General features: G+C 39.9%; 1 protein-coding gene across 5 annotated transcripts in view; it reads left to right on the top strand.

Moving 5' to 3' along the window:
- LOC110462535 (erbin-like) overlaps positions 1 to 11895 on the top strand; it is a 77326-nt gene extending 65431 nt beyond the window's left edge. For 2 of the 5 annotated variants that reach the window (XM_021516512.1, XM_021516517.1), the window contains 8 exons: positions 603 to 725; positions 1959 to 2100; positions 2393 to 3465; positions 3577 to 4336; positions 4771 to 4949; positions 5725 to 5817; positions 8657 to 8731; positions 9624 to 11895. In XM_021516512.1, coding sequence (XP_021372187.1) covers positions 603 to 725; positions 1959 to 2100; positions 2393 to 3465; positions 3577 to 4336; positions 4771 to 4949; positions 5725 to 5817; positions 8657 to 8731; positions 9624 to 9728 — 2550 coding nt within the window. In that variant the 3' untranslated portion in view covers positions 9729 to 11895. Of the gene's footprint in view, positions 1 to 602; positions 726 to 1958; positions 2101 to 2392; positions 3466 to 3576; positions 4337 to 4770; positions 4950 to 5724; positions 5818 to 6680; positions 6757 to 8656; positions 8732 to 9623 lie in introns of all 5 variants that reach the window. The other 3 variants (XM_021516515.1, XM_021516513.1, XM_021516514.1) reach the window with 3 other exon arrangements.
- The last annotated feature ends 18 nt before the right edge of the window (positions 11896 to 11913 follow it).

The following is an 11913-nucleotide window of genomic DNA, read 5'->3' on the forward strand; positions in this document are numbered from 1 at the left end:
CCATATTTACTTATTAACACTGCTTATTATAATTTTGGATTGGTGGCCCTTTGGGCTGCTAATCTATAGGGGTCATGCTTGCGCGAACCCCCCCCCCCATGTTTTCTTGTAGTCAAGTTATGTTCAAAGTGGGTTTTCGAAAAATTCAGTAAGAACTGTTTGCGAAATATGTTCCGAATTAAAATATGCTTTTTGACGTAAATAACAACACCCAATCGTCAAAACAGCCATTCATGTTGCCAATCCTCCAGTGTAATGGGCACTGTGATTTCATCCTCTCATTTGAGACAAAAATGGCCAAAGTATAACTAAGTAGTGTTAACATTTCTCACTTTTACAGTAAACATGGATGTGTCAAACCCCTATGATAATTTGTTGAACCAAATAATGGCTTTCAAAAATTGTGGAAATGAGTACATAATGTAATGTATTTAAATAAAATGAGTTTCGCAGGTGTTGAGTATTTGGTGATTTTTTTTCAGTCAAGTTCAGGAAAAACATAGGAAGAACTAGTACGTTATTCCGTATCCCAAGCCCGAGTGGTTATACCCCTTACCATACTAACCGACCAATACCCTCGTAACTGGTGTTGTGTTTTGTAGAGTGGGAATGGCATTGTGTCCGGTTCAGCTGACCATGGTGATGTCAGACTGCGCGAGGCCAGGATAGCTAAACCTTCCTCTCCCACCCTACAGGAAACCCACCGACTGTATAAGTATGACAGGGTACGTCTCCCACTTATAACGTCATTAACACTTCCTTTTCCTGTTCTTCCTTGCCTCCCTCTACCCTTCCCACATTTTCACCAGTGGTGTCCAATAACTGAAACATTTCTTGCCAACTTATTCCCAGCCGATCTTTCCAGTCCTTCCATCCTCGTCCCCAACCTGCCCTTTTAGACCTTCCATTCTCATCCCCAAACCATCCTTCCAGACATTTCATCCTCACCTTCAACCCTCACTTCCATCCCAAACCTTCCCTTCCATCCCTAACCCATCCTTGCAGACATTTCATCCTCACCCCCAACCCACTCTTCCATCCCCAACCTACCCTTTCAGACCTTCCAGTCCTTCAATTCCCAACCCTCCCTTCCAATCCTTCAATCCCCAACCTTCCCTTCCAGTCCTTCAATCCCCAACCTTTCCTTCCAGTCCTTCAATCTCCACCCCTCCCTTCCAGTCCTTCAATCCCCAACCTTTCCTTCCAGTCCTTCAACCTCCACCCCTCCCTTCCAGTCCTTCAATTCCCAACCCTCCCTTCCAGTCCTTCAACCCCCACCCCGCCCTTCCAGTCCTTCAATCCCCAACCTTTCCTTCCAGTCCTTCAATCTCCAACGCTCCCTTCCAGTCCTTCAATCCCCAACCCTCCCTTCCAGTCCTTCAATCCCCAACCCTCCTTTCCAGTCCTACCATCCTCGCCGTCCTTAAATGACCATAGCTGTTGATAGGACGTTAAACAATACTAAACCAAACCTACCATCCTCATCCCCAACCCACCCTTCCAGTCCTTCCATCCCCAACCCACCCTTCCAGTCCTTCCATCCCCAACCCACCCCTCTGCTCCTTTCCTAACCCACTCTTTCCCATATCCCCCTTTTCATCCCCAATCCACACTTCCACAAGTCATCTTCAAGCCATCCTTCATTCTACACCTTCTCTCATCATGTGCCCCAACCAGTCCTTCCTCATACATACCTATGTTCAGCTGTTCTTCTACAGGAAACAATGGTTAAGAATAGTGAATATAGAAATTAAAATACATTCTACCTGCCACCTCTACAGAGACCTACAATACTCCTATGTCCTTACATCTCTCTGGTATGAGAATACCATTTTATAAGGAGCCAACACTGCACTCAGAAATAAGATCTTCATTCTCTTAAGGAAATGTGATACTAGAAAAAGAAAGCAAATTGAATTATTGAATAATTTTTTTACAAAGTTGCATTGCTCTTGCAGGAGAAATTGGCCAAGGATAAGGCTCGAATGCAGCAGAATCGTCACAGTTCACCGGAGACCTTTGTCCTTGACCTCTCCCAGTCTAGTCGTAGAGGTGACAGTATGTCAGCCATCAGTCGCCCGGACAGCCCTAAGAAAGGAGGTATGATTGATCTATCCTTTGTTAGTTAGACTCCACCCTTGAATAATTGTTGAGCAGTATGTCTTAACACATTCACCCCTGAAGACATATTTGAACTCTTCCAATTCAAAGGTTGGAGTAGTTCATTATGAAATTTCAGGGGTGAATGAGTTAAAATTGTTGCTTTAGGTTTTCTTTGCATTATTATATGAATGTACAATTTTACAGATGGGCTAAAATTTGATTCTGCATTATTGAGTGAATAATGTTAATATTTAAATTCTTGCATCCATTTTATTATCTTGTGTTTCAGGTAAACTCTCTCCTAGGAAGTACAAAACTGACGAAGATGATGGAGGTTTCTCTACCAGAGACTCATCTAAACTGTCTCATCACAGCTCCAACCCCGACGTGTCGGTAAAGTCTGTGGGTGTATCATCGGTAGGTGTGTCGACTCGAACTACCGAGTCAATCGGAGTGACTGCAAAGAGTTCCTCGGACCAAAGTGGCCCTAGGGGCATGCCGGGATTTGCTTACGTAAACCCAAAAGACTTGGAGGCATCATTTTCTCAGTACAGTATGTTTGGGCGATCAGTTGACCCAACATATCATAACAGGAAAAGTTATCATAGTAACCAACATCGTGGAGGCCGACATCGAACACGAGACTACGATTCCGACACAGGATATCGTAGTGAGACGGAAGTGGCTAGGTTTCATAGACAGCAGGTTCTTACCCAACAGCAAGAGCGTCGTGGTTATGAGAGTGAACGCGAGTCTCGAGCACAGCGACGGAAGGGAAGGGATGGGTACTCAAGTGACCTTGACTGTTATCAAAGCCACGGTGGAGATTCGCGAGACATTGCTTACAGAGGAGTTCCATTGCATCAACAACACAATGCAAACAGTCTTCCGTATGATCTAAATGAGTCTCAAAGACAGCTTAATCAAATGCCACATAAAACTTCAAATCCTCATTTAAGTATAAAAGGCAGTGACATGTACTTGGACAGTATGCACAGGATGGGTAGTGATACTTATAAAGACAGCCAAAAACCTATGATGAGGAATTCTGAACATTATATTGACCGGTCAATGTCCCATCCCCCACACAGTGTGGACCGGTCCTTACCCCTTCCCTCACACACTGTTAGTAGAACGTTGCCCCCTCCCTCCCCTAGTCAGTTTCACAGAAGTAAGATTGTTGACCAAAGTACTCCCACAACTGCTGAACCTCCTCCGGGCTTCCCACCAGGGGGTATTGAAAGGTCAAGGTCAAATAGTGCTAGTGGCAGCCATGACGGCGGTGATGTGCGAGTGTCAGACCAACGGAGGGATATTTACAACAGTAGTAACACAAGGGAATATTCCAATAGATCAACTCCGGTAAGTACCTTTAAATCATACTTCAATACTTTCTAAAACATTGCCATTAGCTGGATTATAATTAAATTTTCAGTTGTCAAACTTTTGATGAGTTTCCTTTTTCTATTTCAGTCCAATCAAAGCAATGGTTTGCCTCCTCCATACAAACCAGCACCCCCATATGTCTCATCTCCAGGACAGAAGAAACTCCCTCCCACACCAAACAGGAATTCTCCTTACGGCGTATTAAATTATGACCGAAGGGGAAATAACTCTCCCACTATGCACCAGAAACTGTCGGGAATGACAATCCAGGAACAGATGGAGAGCAAGACGGAATCTGATAAATATGCTGATAAGAACAGGATGCCTGGGAATGTGGACTACGGCCGCAGGAATGCAACCCGACAACTGGAGAAAGACTTTAATTACAATGACAGAAACTGCTCAGACGGTTTGTCTGATTCACACAACGACTCCCGCACCTCACATGATGATTACAAGTTCAACTATAACAGTGATCCGTCCACCATGTCCGCGTCTCCAGACAGATCCAGGACTCCGGTGTCGAGTTCCTTTGATGAACACAGAGACTCGCCGCGGGAGTCTGGCTACAGCAGCCGGGAACACAGTAGTCATAGAAACTCTCCGTTTGACACTCCCCAAAAGTATGACCAGCCTCCTCCCTCCGGGTCATACATTCACGTGCCTCAGGGGTCGTACGGGGATGGCAGTGAAGGTCGTGTGGCAAACATGTCAAATTACGAGGATGTGAATGCATTCGAGAACAGCAACTCAGAGCCCACCTCTCAGGTATCAAGTTCCTCAGACAGTGGGTACTACCATGGTCAACAATTTGACAAGCCTGCCGAAACCCCCTCAAAATACTCAGGTAAGCTACAATTCTCTAAATACTCCGGTAGGTTACACTTCTCTAAATACTCAGCTAGGTTACACTTCTCTAAATACCCCGGTAAGTTACACTTCTCTAAATACTCAGGTAGATGACACCCCTTTCAAATACTAAGATTACGCCCCACTAAATACTCAGGCAGCTGAAAACCTCTGTAAATATATAGATGGCCTTATTGTAAGGAGATTTGGGGAACCCCCTCCAAATAGTAGCATTGTAGATTTATGATTTTCTCTTCCCGAAATTCAGTAAATGACCTGTGATCTGGTTAACTGTACTACTTGACTACCAAACTACATGTGGCCTGTCACATCTATTCAGAAACTCTTGATGGGCAATCTTCTGTTTTCCTGCTTTCTCAATGTAGCAGTAACTGATGATTTTTACTTAAATATTCTTTCCTTCCATTACAGATTATAGTTACCCTCAGGAGTCCCGGTATACCACGTCACCAGGACAACAGTACCCCTACACACCGTACGCCACACCTGTAAGGGCGTCCCCCAAATCAGGGGGGACAACAAATCCCAACCAAAGCCGCGAATCTCGCCAACCAATCAAAATCATCCAGAACGACCTGAAGGGAGATAAGGTGAGATTTGTAAGGGCGAGGAGTGCTTTAGAGCTTCAGTATACAGAACATAGACAGACAGCAGTGTGACCAGCTTTACCGTAACGCATGTCTCATAAACAGTGTAATATTTAACGGGAACATCTATCAAATGAAGCTTTCCCTATAACCAGCCTGTGCTGTGTAAAGATATACCGTCCTGTTTTGTAAGCGTCTCATTCCATACTCTATTCCTCTTCTTGATAAATGATAAATGATGACTTTGTTTGGACTGCATATGTAAATTAAATATCCGATTGATGGTCACCTCCGGACAACACACAAACTAAGATACACATCGAAAGCAAAACCGATACAGTGAGTTTTGCGTATTTATACACCAACCCTATTTCAGCTTCATTTGTAGATATAACCTTTGGCTATCAGGAGTATTGTTCTTGTAAACCAATCATCGTAGATCATTATATAACATTGTACACGTAACATGTGGTTTTAACTTTGGTTTTGTTTGCACCTAATTTTTTTATTCATTGATAACTTTATAGCTGTGATCCAATGGTATCTAGATACCTGTGGTGACTTGTTTTAACTCATTCACCCCCGAAGACACATTTGGACTCTTCCAATTCAAAGGTTGGAACAGTTCATTGTGAAATTTCAGGGGCGAATGAGTGAACGTTGCAATAATTATTTGAGTTTGGTTTTGCTGTTTAGAGGATTTGTTTTGTTGACACTAATGTGTAGGTGCGGGGTCGGAGTTGATATCTGTGACGGTTTGAGGATGTTATATTTTCAGTTCCGTGTGACTATAAAAAAGAATCCTGGCCTAGGGTTCAGTATCGCGGGAGGATACGGTGCCCACGGTAACCCCTACAGAGCGGGAGATAAAGTGAGTTTTAATCATCTGACCTTGTCATGAACTCAAGGTCATAGTACACATTTGATCAGGAGCAAAGTTCCCATATTATTTTGGTATGTTTGAATTAAGATATTAGGAACATTGACCAAAAGAACACTTTGACTGAAATCAGTATAAGGTGGGTTTTTGTGGTTTTCTTTTGATAAATTGAAATATTAAAAGTGTCGGAAAAAAATTGTCTGCTGGGCTGTGGAAGTGGCCACATCACAGTAAGACATGCTTTTTGGGAGAATGACAACTAATGGACACCTATGGGGAAGTTAACCGGAACAGCTAATTGAACGTCGAGACTACAAAAGTTTAATGGTTGTTTCTATTTCACTACATCGTTGGGATTGCATGTGCATCTGGTTTTTCGCTATTTTGCTCATATTGACCCTGTGCAGCATGTTCATACAACTGTAGCTAATGCTTGCTTTGTTACTAACAACCAGGCTTTATTGATATAAGCGTTTTGCTTATACATGTATATTCTTTTTTAGGCTGTATTCTTCTTAAACTAGTGTTTCTTAGAGAATTAATGACTCTGTCATGAAAGAGCATCGCTTAGAATAAATGTATTTTCAGCTTTCCTTTTTAACACACATTTCATTATTTTTTCATTTCTGTTTACAATATTAAGGTAATGATTTGGTATTTTTCCCATGAATATGGAATTATCATTTTTAAATGATTAACATTTTTTTTGAAATTATGAAATTTGTCAAGGGAGGTAACTCCATTTCGATATTTTGTTTCATAAAAGCTGGAATGTAAGCTAGCATTAACTTTCTCCTGTTATTATTTTTGCTGAAGGCCTTTGCTTTGAGTATCCATGCTTTCTTTCCCTGTAGCTGTCTAACGTTACAGCAGCGGCCATGGACGATACATATGTAGAACTGCATTGGGAGCCCAGGAATCCGTCCTGTGGTGAGCCCCGGGGGAAGGGTGCTGTGACCCGACCCCCTAACACACCCTCAGTGTTGTATAATTACAGACCTAATCCCTAATGTTACCTGACTGTTGTGTGGAGACAAACTCACTCTATATGTGTTGTAGTGCTGTGGTCGAAGCTCATCTGTTTTTGGGATTGATAATACGTTTTACTTAAACAGTTGCCCACTAAAACACTGGTTACATTAAAAATCAGAATATTCAAGACAACTTGAGTGTAAGAATAACTTATCGGATTTGATTTCATGAAGTGAAAGCGTTGTATGGAAAAATTCAAAGTAACATAGTGTCATAATTGCCAACTTTTGAAGGAAAAATTTTGCAGTTAAATCTGAAAACGTGGAGTTAAATTTTATTTTTATTTTTACCATTTGTATGAAAAAACCTTAGAAATTTCTCTTAGACCATCCTCTTGATGTATATGTACACTGCTGTGGTAATGATTCTGTGTATGGTAGCTTTTTGATGTGTTGTTTTCTGGAATTGGCTTTGTATGTACTGCATGCTAATGTATCTCTGTTGTTTACTTATGTCATGTGTCATGACCATGTCCACCTGTACCTGTAACCACGCCTTATTGATTATTTACGTCATGTGACCATGTCCACCTGTACTGGTAACCACGCCCCATTGTTTATTTACGTCATGTGACCATGTCCACCTGTACTGGTAACCACGCCCCATTGTTTATTTACGTCATGTGACCATGTCCACCTGTACTGGTAACCACGCCCCATTGTTTATTTACGTCATGTGACCATGTCCACCTGTACTGATAACCAAGCCCCATTGTTTATTTACGTCATGTGACCATGTCCACCTGCACTGGTAACCACGCCTAATTGATTATTTACGTCATGTGACCATGTCCACCTGTACTGGTAACCACGCCCCATTGTTTATTTACGTCATGTGACCATGTCCACCTGCACTGGTAACCACGCCCCATTGTTTAAATACGTCATGTGACCATGTCCACCTGTACTGGTAACCACGCCCCATTGTTTATTTACGTCATGTGACCATGTCCACCTGTACCTGTAACCATGCCCCATTATGTTACGTCATGTGACCATGTCCGGTACCTGTGGTACCTGTAATCACTCCCCAGCACCTCCTAATTCCCCCCACCAGGACCGTTGGCATGGTAACCGTTGTGTGCATATTTAGGGTGTGGTGCATGTGACACATTTACTTAGTCTTTCAAATATTTACAGGAGTTAATTTTCTGATAGAGTTCATTTTTTTTTTTTTTTTCAATAAATAAATAAATGTATAAGTAGTTTGCATGTGAACTTCTAAAAATGTTAAGTGAAAGAATAATTTACAGAAAAGATATATCGCCTAGGACCGTTAGATAGTTTGTAATAGGCATATTCCAACAGTTTACTCACGAGACAAACTTTACCCAAGGACACAGTGAACAAGTATACACAGCATGTTGGTAGTAAGCTTGTTTCCCCGTATGAGATGAGTTAATAAATTCAAAACTTTACAATTACAAACATTTACAGGGCAACTTGGCTGTCTATCAAGTGTTTGATCTTCTTTAACTTGTACTTGATTTTTCACATAAACGGAATTGACCATATTTCCTTTTTTTCTCTCTTTATCTATAAGGTACTGATGTATAGCAGCATATATATACAATATCACAATTTCTTATTAAAAACAACACTGGTCAACCTCGATCTCTTTGTAAGATCGATCATCTAAACCAAAATATTGTAAAAATACTCAAAATCAACCCCTAAGTTTGATGTGACATTGAAGTCTAATGCCACAATGAGCGTTTACGGAGCATTTTATTTAATGTGACTCTGCACGTGTGTTTCTACATAGCTGTGCTCTAACAGTTTGTTTTCTTTCGTTACAGGGTATCTTTGTGACAAAAGTTCAATCCGAAGGACCCGCAGCTATGTCACTTAGCCCTGGTGACAAGATTCTGGAGGTATGTACATGTACTGACAATTTTGGTGAACGTATATAGCTACTGTTTATACTATAAACATTGACCTCCTCTGTCTCTTTGTCTTATTTTGAGGAAGATCATTAGCATTCACCACAACGGTGATGTTTGTAATATTAATTAATTCTGAGCTTGATTGGTGGGTAAGGATATTTTTTGTCTGGACAGAGTTACAACTCGAGGTAAGAGAGTACATCCCTATTAGGTACATTATTCATTGATATACCTGGCTGTAAATAACTTCTACCACCTGGTAACACTAGGTCTCCGGAGAATATCAGTCTGTAAAAGGTGTAAAACTAGTTAATTACTATGAACAGTGGCCTAGATAGATAAGGGACATTTAAAGAAGCATGAAATCTATACATAAACATATCTAAAATTTTATGTAAGGGTTAATTTCACAAGTCTTAAAAAAATTGGGGCGAAGTATATCCATGTATATTTGGAATGTATACAAAGAGGATGTCAGTCTTGTAATGTGCCATGTTGTAATTGTTAAGATGAAGATTTGAACGGCCCAATCCCGAGAAGGATTTCCTGCTATCTTGGCTGTATAAAGTAACTTATACACATGTACTTATTGAAAGGGGATTCATGACCATTAGTTGCATACAGCTATCACCTTCGGGAAGTCCTTAAAATTGTCTTTTCTTGCAGGTGGTTTCTCGGTACAGGTTCGGTTAGCATGAAAATAGATGTAATATTGAGTTTTTAAAGTGGTCCCTTTACAGAGGTGGTCTCAGGTTCGACTGTGCTTGTCAAAACTATCAAATCTAATTGATCTAGTATTTTTATTTGTTTCCTCAATATGAAAAATTCCAATATTTGCCATTTTCTTTAGATACAATTATTAACCCTCGACTTGTTTTAGGTGAATGGCCATGACTTCACCAAGATCCACCACGACGATGCTGTCTCTGTCATCAAGCAGTGTAGTAGTGTGTCCATGAACATAGAGAGGGTTTATACTGTCTGAGGGGAGCATCATATCAACAGCAAACTGTTAGGGTCATGTCATGGTTACCAAGGAGACCAGTGAAACCTGGTCATGTAACATTCTTGAAATATTTACCAGGGAACCGAGTGAAACTTACCCATGTAACACTCTGGAAATATTTACCAGGGAATTGAGTGAAACTTACCCATGGAACACTCTGGAAATATTTACCAGGGAATCGAGTGAAACCTACCTATGTAACACTCTGGAAATATTTACCAGGGAATCAAGTGAAACTTACCCATGGAAAACTCTGGAAATATTTATCAGGGAATCGAGTGAAACCTACCTATGTAACACTCTGGAAATATTTACCAGGAAACCGAGCAAAACTTGCCCATGTAACACTCTGGAGATAGTTGCTATGGAATCAAGTCAAACTTATCCCTGTAAGAATCAGTTGCTAGGGAATCCAGTAGTTTCCTTACACAACCAACATTTGTATATGTATTGTTTCAAGGGAAACTTAGTGCTTGACAATAACCAGGAACTAGTTACCAGGGAAACCGGTGAAACTTACCCATGTTACATTCTGGAGATAGTTGATATGGAACAAAGTCAAACTTATCCCTGTAAGAATCGGTTGCTAGAGAATCCAGTGGAAAGTTTCCTTACACAACCAGGATTTGTACATGCATTGTTACAAGGAGAAACTCAGTGTATGGAATTAATTAGGAACTAGTTACCGTGGTGATATCTATCTAGCCCTTGTACTGACTTGTTTGGTAGGACCTACGGTGAACCAGTCAGATTGTCTAGTCCTGAACTCTCGCCGGAGAGGGATTCATATAACATATCATGAGATTTTATTGTAACTTGTACATGTGTAACTGATTGTCAAAACACAAAATGGCAAAATGGTATTTTATATCTGTAAAATGACTGTGAAGAGAAGACAAATACATGCATTGCAACAGGTCCCATGATCTTACGATGTGAACTCATCATATTGAGATTTACCTCTAAAAGTTGTGAATAAGTTGATTTGTATGCTTTTGTATATTTTGGAAGACTCATGCAATAATTTGATTGAAGAAATTAGTATAGGGCATTGTATAAATGTTTTAAAAGTTTAAATTGATTTTGTTAATTGTTTTGGGGGGAAAAATGCATCAACCAGTAATTCAAAAAGGAAATCCATCTGAATCAAACAACCAAAAGACCGAGATGTACCTGATTATGCATGATTGGAATTGTCCATCTATTATACTTTTATATTTAACATAACTTTTCTTTATATATATTTAACATGATTTTTCTTTACATATGCATAAAACAACTGTTTTAAAGAAAGAAATCCATGAAATCAGATGTTATATACAGTTGGTTGTACAATGAACCAGGAATAGGATAATGTATTTGATTATGTGCCTTTTTAACACAAGTTGTATCTAAAAGCCGTCCCTTGAAGTAATGATGGAGGTGTTTCAACTCCTAGGACATGACATAAAATGTCATGTAAATCAACATTTACCTTATCTTAAGGACTCACTTATATATATATATCACTTGTTATTTCATTTTGTGATCAATTCTTTTTTTCTTTTCTGTTTTTTAATCAATTTCGTAAAACTTAAGTGACTAACTGCATAAAAAAGCAGATCCACCTCGCTTTTTCCGGTATTATTTTGGAATGTGCTCGTCTAATTTCCGAATAACCCATCAATATGTAGAGATGGGGCAATTTTTCATTGATATAGATTTTGTATTGAAAGCCTCATAGAATGTTCAGTTTGCTTAAATTTAGTCGAAATTTGACTGTTTTTGTCTTGAGCCAAAATTCATTTGCTTACACTGAAATTTAGAAAGAAGAAATTGTATAAGTGGAGATGCATGTGATATTTTGTATCTGGTACATGTATAATATAATTTGTATTCAAATCCAGCACAGGAAAATTGTGATACATAATTAATAACTTTAATCTCAGATCAACCTACATCCAGTCATAGTGTTTACTGATTATTTATACCGGTATGTTTATCATGTTATATTATAAACCTTTGAATGTGATGATATATTTGAATTGGAAAGTGAATATGTGATTTCCTATATAGGTGTCCACATAGCTTGCTGAGATTGGCAAAAAACAGAGATATATATGTTTATACCCCAACCGTGTTATGGAAGAGGAAGAGAGATGAGGGGGGGGGGGGGGGGGGGGGG

Source organism: Mizuhopecten yessoensis, unplaced genomic scaffold (genome assembly GCF_002113885.1).
Source record: "Mizuhopecten yessoensis strain PY_sf001 unplaced genomic scaffold, ASM211388v2 scaffold10799, whole genome shotgun sequence".
NCBI lineage: Eukaryota > Metazoa > Mollusca > Bivalvia > Pectinida > Pectinidae > Mizuhopecten > Mizuhopecten yessoensis.